We start from the raw sequence: 9,390 nt of genomic DNA, 5'->3' as shown, positions 1-9,390 counted from the left end.
AGGGAAAGAAAAATAAAAGGCTGTGGGGCAGACCAAGAGGATGTGGAAATCATGTATCCACACAACTAGGGGACCTACCAGGCACCAGTAGGGGACCATGGACACATAAGGGGATGGGAGGAACCCCCAGTGACCAGCTTGTGGGATCTTGGTTCCCAGGCCAGAGGTCGGGCCCGAGCTCCTGTGGTGGGAGCTCTGAGTCCAAACCACTGGACTAACAGAGAACCTATGATCCCAGGCAATATTAATTAGAGTGAGGCCTCCCAGAGGTCCTAATCTCAGCACCAAGACCCAGCTCTATCCAACTGCCTGCAAACTCCAGTGCTGGATGCCTCAGGCCAAACAACCAGTAAGACAAGAATACAGCCCCACCCATCAAAAAAAAAAAAGAAGAAGAAATGACAAAAAAAATATGTCACAGATGAAGGAGCAAGGTAAAAACCTACAAGACCAACTAAAAGAAGATGAAATAGGCAACCTACCTTAAAAAAAGAATTCAGAGTAATGATAGTAAAGATGACCCCAAATCTCGGAAACAGAATGGAGAAAATACAAGAAACACTTAACAAGGATCTAGAAGAACTAAAGAGCAAACAAACAATGATGAACAACACAATAACTGAAATTAAAAGTACAATACAAAGTACTCTAGAAGGAATCAATAGAATAACTGAGGCAGAAGAACAGATAAGTGAGCTGGAAGATAAAATGGTGGAAATAACTGCCAGGGAGCAGAAAAAAGAATGAAAAGAATTGAGGACAGTCTCAGAGGCCTCTGGGACAACATTAAACACAGCAACATTCAAATTATAGGGGTCCCAGAAGAAGAAGAGAAAAAGAAAGAGTCTGAGAAAATATTTGAAGAGATTATAGTCGAAAACTTCCCTAACATGGGAAAGGAAATAGTCAGTCAAGTCCAGGAAGCACAGAGAGTCCCATACAGGATAAACCCAAAGAGAAACATGCCAAGACACATATTAATCAAACTATCAAAAATTAACTACAAAGGAAATATATTAAAAGCATCAAGGGAAAAGCAACAAATAACATACAAGGGAATCCACATAAGGTTAACAGCTGATCTTTCAGCAGAAACTCTGCAAGCCAGAAGGGACTGGCAGGACATATTTAAAGTGATGAAAGGGAAAAACCTACAAACAAGAATACTCTACCCAGCAAGGATCTCATTCAGATTCAAAGAAGAAATTAAAACCTTTACAGACAAGCAAAAGTTAACAATTCAGTACCACCAAACCAGATTTACAACAAATGCTAAAGGAACTTTTCTAGGCAGGAAACACAAGAGAAGGAAAGGACCTACAAAAACAAAACCAAAACAATTAAGAAATGGTAATAGGAACCTACATATCAATAATTACCTTAAATGTAAAAGGACTGAACACTCCAACCAAAAGACACAGACTGGCTGAATGGATACAAAAACAAGACCCGTATATATGCTGTCTACAAGAGACCCACTTCAGACCTGCAGACACATACAGACTGAAAGTGAGGGGATAGAAAAAGATATTCCATGCAGATGGAAATCAAAAGAAAGCTAGAGTAGCCATTCTCATATCAGACAAAATAGACTTTAAAATAAAGCCTATTACAAGAGACAAAGGACACTACATAATGATCAAGGGATCAATCCAAGAAGAAGATATAACAATTGTAAATATTTATGCACCCAACATAGGAGCACCTCAATACGTAAGGCAAATGCCAACAGCCATAAAAGGGGAAATTGACCATAACACAATCCTAGTAGGGGACTTTAACACACCCCACTTTCACCAGTGGGCTGATCATCCAAAATGAAAATAAAAAAGCAAACACAAGTTTTAAATGAGACAATACACAAGATGGACTTAATTGATATTTATAGGACATTCCATCCCAAAACAACAGAATACACGTTCTTCTCAAGAGCTCATGAAATATTCTCCAGGACAGACCATATCGTGTGTCACAAATCAAGCCTTGGTAAATTTAATAAAATGGAAATCATATCAAGTATCTTTTCTGACCACAACGCTATAAGACGAGATATCAATTGCAGGAAAAAAAGAATGTTAAAAATACAAACACATGGAGGCTAAACAGTACACTACCAAGAGATCACTGAAGAAATCAAAGAGGAAACCAAAAAACTACCTAGAAACAAATGACAATGAAAACATGACAATGCCACATGTCTGAGATGCAGCAAAAGCAGTTCTAAGAGGGAAGTTTATAGCAATACAATCCTACCTCAAGAAACAAGACACATCTCAAATAAACAACCTAACCTCACACTTAAAGCAGTTAGAGAAAGAAGAACAAAAAAAAAACCCCAAAGGTAGCAGATGGAAAGAAATAATAAAGATCAGATCAGAAATAAATGAAAAAGAAATGAAGGACACAATAGCAAAGATCAATAAAACTAAAAGCCAGTTCTTTGAGAAGATAAACAAAATTGATAAACCATTAGCCAGACTCATTAGGAAAAAAAGGAAAAAGACTCAAATCAACAGAATTAGAAATGAAAAAGGAAAAGTAACAACTGACACTGCAGAAATACAAAGGATTATGAGAGATTACTACAAGCAACTATATGCCAATAAAATGGACAACCTGAAAGAAATGGATAAATTCTTAGAAATGCACAACCTTCCGAGACTGAACCTGGAAGAAAGAAAATACGAACAGACCAATCACAAGCACTGATATTAAGACTGTGATTAAAAATCTTCCAACAAACAAAGGCCCAGGACCAGATGGCTTCACAGGTGAATTCTATCAAATGTTAAAAGAAGAGCTAACACCTGTCCTTCTCAAACTCTTCCAAAATACAGCAAAGGGAAGAACACTCCCAAACTCATTCTACAAGGCCACCATCACCCTGATACCAAAACCAGACAAAGATGTCACAAAGAAAAAGATCTACAGGCCAATATCACTGATGAACATAGATGCAAAAATCCTCAAAAAAATACTAGCAAAGAGAATCCAACAGCACATTAAAAGGATCATACACCACGATCAAGTAGGGTTTCTCCCAGGAATGCAAGGATTCTTCAATATATGCAAATCAATCAATGTGATACACCATATTAACAAATTGAAGGATAAAAACCATATGATCATCTAAATAGATGCAGAAAAAGCTTTCGACAAATTCAACGCCTATTTATGATAAAATCTCTCCAGAAAGTAAGCACAGAGGGAATTTATCTCAACATAATAAGGGCTACACATGACAAACCCACAGCCAACATCGTTCTCAATGGTGAAAAATTGAAACCATTTCCTCTAAGATCAGGAACAAGACAAGGTTGCCCACTCTCACCACTATCATTCAACACAGATTTGGAAATTTTAGCCACAGCAATCAGAAACAAAAAGGAAATAAACGGAATCCAAATCGAAAAAGAAGAAGGAAAAGTGTGACTGCTCGCAGATGACATGATACTACACCTAGAGAATTGTAAAGATGCTAGGAGAAAAGCACTAGATCTAATCAATGAAATTGGTAGAGTAGCAGGATACAAAATTAATGTACAGAAGTCTCTTGCATTCCTATACACTAATGATGAAGAATCTGAAAGAGAAATTAAGGAAACACTCCCAGTTACCATTGCAACCAAAAGAATAAAATACCTAGGAATAAATCTACCTAGGGAGAAAAGACATGTATACATAAAACAATAAGACACTGATGAAAGAAATTAAAGATAATACAAACAGATGGAGAGGTATACCATGCTCTTGGATTGGAAGAATCAACATTGTGAAAATGACTCTACTACCCAAAGCAATCTACAGATTCAATGCAATCCCTATCAAACTAACAATAGCATTTTTCTCAGTACTAGAACAAAAAATTTCACAATTTGTATGGAAACACAGAAGACCCCAAACAGCCAAAGCAATCTTGAGAAAGAAAAATGGAGCTGGAGGAATCAGGCTCTCTGACTTCAGAATATACTACAAAACTACAATAATCAAGACAGTATGGTACTGGCATAAAAAGAGAAATATAGATCAATGGAACAGGATAGAAAGCCCAGAGATAAACCCACGCACATATGGTCACCTTATTTTTGAAAAAGGAGGCAAGAATATTCAATGGAGAAAAGACAGCCTCTTCAATAAGTGGTGCTGGGCAAACTGGACAGCTACATGTAAAAGAATGAAATTAGAATACTCCCTAAAACCATACACAAAAATAAACTCAAAATGGATTAAGGGGCTTCCCTGGTGGCGCAGTGGTTGAGAGTCCGCCTGCCGATGTGGGGGATGCGGGTTCATGCCCCGGTCCGGGAGGATCCCACATGCTGCGGAGCAACTGGGTCTGTGAGCCATGGCCACTGGGCCTGCAGGTCCGGAGCCTGGGCTCCACAGCGGAAGAGGTCACAGCAGTGAGAGGCCCACATACCGCAAAAAAAAAAAAAAAAAGAAAGAAAGGATTAAAGACTGAAATGTAAGGCCAGACACTATCAGACTCTTAGAGGAAAACATAGGCAGAACACTCTATGACATAAATCACAACAAGATCCTTTTTCACCTATCTCCTAGAGAAATAGAGATAAAAACAAAAATAAACAAATGGGACCTAATGAAACTTCAAAGCTTTTGCACAGCAAAGGAAACCATAAACAAGCTGAAAAGACAACGCTCAGAATGGGAGAAAATATTTGCAAACGAAGCAACTGACAAAGGATTAATCTCCAAAATTTACAAGCAGCTCATGCAGCTCCATATCAAAAAAACAAACAACCCAATCCAAAAATGGGCAGAAGACCTAAACAGACATTTCTCCAAAGAAGATATACAGATTGCCAACAAACACATGAAAGGATACGTAACATCACTCATCATTGCAGAAATGTAAATCAAAACTACGAGGTATCACGTCACACTGGTCAGAATGGCCATCATCAAAAAATCTAGAAACAATAAATGCTGGAGAGGGTGTGGAGAAAAGGAAACACTCTTGCACTGTTGGTGGGAATATAAATTGATACAGCCACTATGGAGAACAGTATGGAGGTTCCTTAAAAAACTAAAAATAGAACTACCATATGACCCAGCAATCCCACTACTGGGCATATACCCTGAGAAAAACATGATTCAAAAAGAGTCATGTACCACAATGTTCATTGCAGCTCTATTTACAACAGCCAGGACATGGAAGCAACCTAAGTGTCCATCGATAGATGAATGGATAAAGAAGATGTGGCATATATATACAACGGAATATTATTCAGCCATAAAAAGAAACGAAATTGAGTTATTTGTAGTGAGGTGGATGGACCTAGAATCTGTCATACAGAGTGAAGTAAGTCAGAGTGAGAAAAACAAGTACCGTATGCTAACACATATATATGGAATCTTAAAAAAAAAAATGGTTCTGAAGAACCTAGGGGCAGGACAGGAATAAAGATGAAGATGTAGAGAATGGACTTGAGGATACAGGGAGGGGGATGGGTAAGCTGGGATGAAGTGAGAGAGTAGCATGGACATATACACACTACCAAATGTAAAATAGACAGCTAGTGTGAAGCAGCTGCATAGCACAGGGAGATCAGCTCAGTGCTTTGTGACCACCTAGAAGGGTGGGATTAGGAGGTGGGGAGGGAGGCACAAGAGGGAGGGGATATGGGGATATATGTATGCATATAGCTGATTCACTTTGTTATACAGCAGAAACTAACATAACGTTGTAACGCAATTATACTCCAATAAAGCTGTTAAAAAAATAAATAAAAAATAAAAGGCTAAGGCACTGTTTCAGATTAAAGGGGACTGAAGATTATGTAAAGAACTAGTTTTAAAAAAAGGAGATTGAAGAGACATGACAAGTGAATGCAATACAAGATCATGGACTGGATCCTGGAACAGGAAAAAAAAAGTCTCTACATAATCTTTGTAGAAACAGTTGGAGGGACTTCCTTGGTGGTGCAGTGGTTAAGACTGTGCTTCCAATGCAGAGGGCCCGGTTTCGATCCCTGGTCAGGGAGGTAGATCCCACATGTATGCCGCAACTAAGAGTTCACATGCCACAACTAAGGAGCCTGCCTGCTGCAACTAAGACCCGGCACAACCAAATTTAAAAAAAAAAGAAAGGAAGAAAGAGTTGGAAAAATTTGTACATGAAAAATATGTTATATGTAAGATTATGCCAAAGTTAAACTTCCTGAACTGTCCTTTTCCTTAGTAGATACACACTTAAGTATTTATAGGTAAGAAGTCATGATTTCTGCAACTTCTCTCAAAAGGTTTAGCAATCATAGTAATAATAATTAGATATATGAGTGATAAAACTAATGTGGCAAAAAAGAACATAAAAGTGTGAATTTTTTTTGTGAATGTAGGTAAAGGGTGCAAGGAATTCATTTATTTTTTTTGTAAATTTATTTATTTTTATTTATTTGTTTTTTGGCTGTGTTGGGTCTTCGTTGCTGCACGTGGGCTCTCTCTAGTTGCGGCAAGAGGGACTAGTCTTTATTGTGGTGCGTGGGCTTCTCGTTGTGGTGGTTTCTTTTTGTTGTGGAGCACGGGCTCTAGGCACACAGGCTTCAGTAGTTGTGGCTTACGGGCTCTAGAGTGCTGGCTCAGTAGTTGTGGTGCACAGGTTTAGTTGCTCTTCGGCATGTGGGATCTTCCTGGACCAGGGATCGAACCCTGTGCCCCACATTGTCAGGCAGACTCTTAACCACTGAACCACCAGGGAAGCCTCCAGGGAATTTATTGTATTAATTTTTCAAGTTGTCTGTAAGTTTCAATTTTTTTTGAAATAACAAGCAATAAATGGGAGGTAAGGATTTGAGAAATTTGTCTGTGAAAGGGGCCTGGAAAGTAAGGTGGTAACTGGAGGAGAATAAAAGACCAGAGGTAGTATTTTCAAGGATGGGAATTACTAGATCAAGTATGTAAGCTTATACAGAACTGACAGTTTTGATGCAGGGAAGCAAGTAAATTACCAAAGGATAAATGCCTTTGAGAAAGTAAAGGAAATGGGATCTAGATCACAGCAGAGGCATCGGTCTTTGGCAAAAGGGAGATATTTCTCATATCAAAAAGGAAAAAGGAGAAAATGAATATCCCTATTAGGTAGTCGTTTGAACTGACAAGTTTATTAACATAACCTGTTCACTGCAGACACTACCTTAATAAAAGGAAGGCTAAGCAGTATCAACTGCTAAAAAGGAAAAGTCATATTCCAAAGTATATTTAAACTTATTTACCTCAGATTGAGATAAGCCCAGATGTACTATTTGAATACAATATAAATTATTACTATACTAGATAAGGATGGATCTGAAAAAAAGGAAATGAAAAATATGGCCTAGCAGATATTTACAGATATTTTAAAATCAATTAAAGCCATAAACAGAAAATACATATTAGGAATATTTTTAGAAGTAACCATCTACTATAATTTTAGAAATAAAGGTGGCAAAAACAAATGTTCAAAAATCTATAATGTAAAAAAAAATTTTTTAAACACATTCATAATTAGAAGAAATGTCACAAATACAATTTATGAGAGAACGAAATAGAGAAAATTATCTAATTATCTAATTATATAATAATACTAACCTTCACTTCTGGCATGCCTAAAAGACACCTCTTCCCCTAATTCAGGAAATCATGATTAGACATTTAGTACCTTGTTTCAGAAGTAGGCATAAGCGCTAGTAACCAGAACAGACATCACACTATCAACTCAGGATGAGTAGGTAAAATTATTGCAGGCAGGTGTTCTTGCTTAAGGTAAGAACCTTGAAACAACTCTTATGTGAAAACTGCCCAGCCAAGTCAGTGTCAGACATAGGCCAAACAAGTGCGACTCATAGATGTTCCAAGGACGGTGTGGTGTTACCAGTCGACAATTAGATTAAGGAGCTTACACCAGAAGGTAAATCAACTAGGTCTCTAGGATCCAAAATTTAGTCAACTAATTTTTTTCCAGTAAGACTTTCTGAAGGAAGAAGTGCATTGATTTATTGTACATTCTGCATCTTTTCACAAATCTGTATGCGTAGCTCTGGGCTAAACAACTCAGGAGAAGTGAAGCTAGGCTTTTCCTTCTAAGGCTTCAAAACAAGGAGTTTTTGTCCATTTAAGACAGACACACCTATTACCCTAAGTGATAAGCACCTCTGATGCTACTGCAACAATTCTCTCTGGCTTTCATTCTACCTTGCAGAGATAGGTTCAGAACGGCTGCTCAGTGGAGGGAGTGGGGAGAAGAGGAGATGCAGAAAGACACTTTAGGAAACAATAAGTGACAAGTAAATTTCACCTGTAGTGAAAATTAGATGCAGACTGAAAGAGGTTATGGAAGATAAAAACTGGAAAATTCTCACACAATTAATAATGTAAACCGTAGAAAAACTTAGGTTGCAATTATACCAAGAAACTAATATTTCTAGTTGCTTTCACAGTCGTAGGCACTTTTAGATTATTGTGTTTAAATACAACTAAAAGAATGAAAAGTGATGTTAGAACAAAACTTACAATTTCAGTAACAAATTCTCCAAATGAGAAGAGAACAAAAGCACTTTTCCTCAATAGCACTGATTTCTCTACATTCTATCACCTTTTGTTGCTAGTAATCAGAAATGAAAGATGTAAACAAGTGTTTTTTTACTCCAATTACACAACAAACATAGAGGAACCAAACTAAACTGGACTGTCAATTACTGTTAGTCACTACACCAAACTCAATTACATTACAAACTATGTAAAATGTACTAAATTTATTTAACACTAGAATGCTATAATATGCACCTTTAAAAAAACATTCTATCTTTCTTACTTACACTTATAACCAAAGAAACCTTTGGGTTTCTTGCTCTCCAATGGGATAAATGTTCCTATGACGAAATCAGCAATAGCAAGTAGTAGAATCACCAAAAGAACAATCTGAGCCTGAAATTTTAAACGTGAAAAATCAAAATCAAATATATCATGTCTATACATTAATTCAGTTCGACTACAATATAACTTCCATGAGGGAAAGCTTCTGTCTTGTTTCCCTGGTGCCTCACACAATGCCAAGCACAAAGCAGGTGCTTAATAAATTTTTGTTAAATGAACAATCTTTAAAGAACTATCCAAAATGAATAGCAAAAGTAGGATCAGGCCATATATTTCTGAAATGAATTAAAGATGTGCATGTCCTGCTAACAAATAACACAAACTTTAAAAATACAGGAAAAAAAATCACAGTACTTATATTACCTTTACTAAATCCCTCTGACATACCCTATAATTCTTTTTTTTTCCTACATACTCTGATTACCTCTTAAAATGACTGTTATCTCCAAATCCTCACTACGTCGCCAAATAGAAAATGACCTTATACGTGAACTTCTTTGAAAATGGCCACTTAGGAAC

At 37.1% G+C, this 9,390-nt stretch overlaps 1 protein-coding gene across 3 annotated transcripts in view; it reads right to left on the bottom strand.

Moving 5' to 3' along the window:
* SLC12A2 (solute carrier family 12 member 2) overlaps positions 1–9,390 on the bottom strand; it is a 106,178-nt gene that overhangs the window by 50,453 nt on the left and 46,335 nt on the right. For all 3 annotated transcript variants that reach the window (XM_007457612.1, XM_007457611.1, XM_007457613.1), the window contains exon 7: positions 8,814–8,922. In XM_007457612.1, coding sequence (XP_007457674.1) covers positions 8,814–8,922 — 109 coding nt within the window. The remainder of the gene's footprint in view (positions 1–8,813; positions 8,923–9,390) is intronic.

Source organism: Lipotes vexillifer, unplaced genomic scaffold (assembly GCF_000442215.2).
Source record: "Lipotes vexillifer unplaced genomic scaffold, Lipotes_vexillifer_v1.1 scaffold1084, whole genome shotgun sequence".
NCBI lineage: Eukaryota > Metazoa > Chordata > Mammalia > Artiodactyla > Lipotidae > Lipotes > Lipotes vexillifer.
The sequence above is the reverse complement of the archived record's forward strand: the minus strand, read 5'-3'. Positions and strand labels throughout refer to the sequence as shown.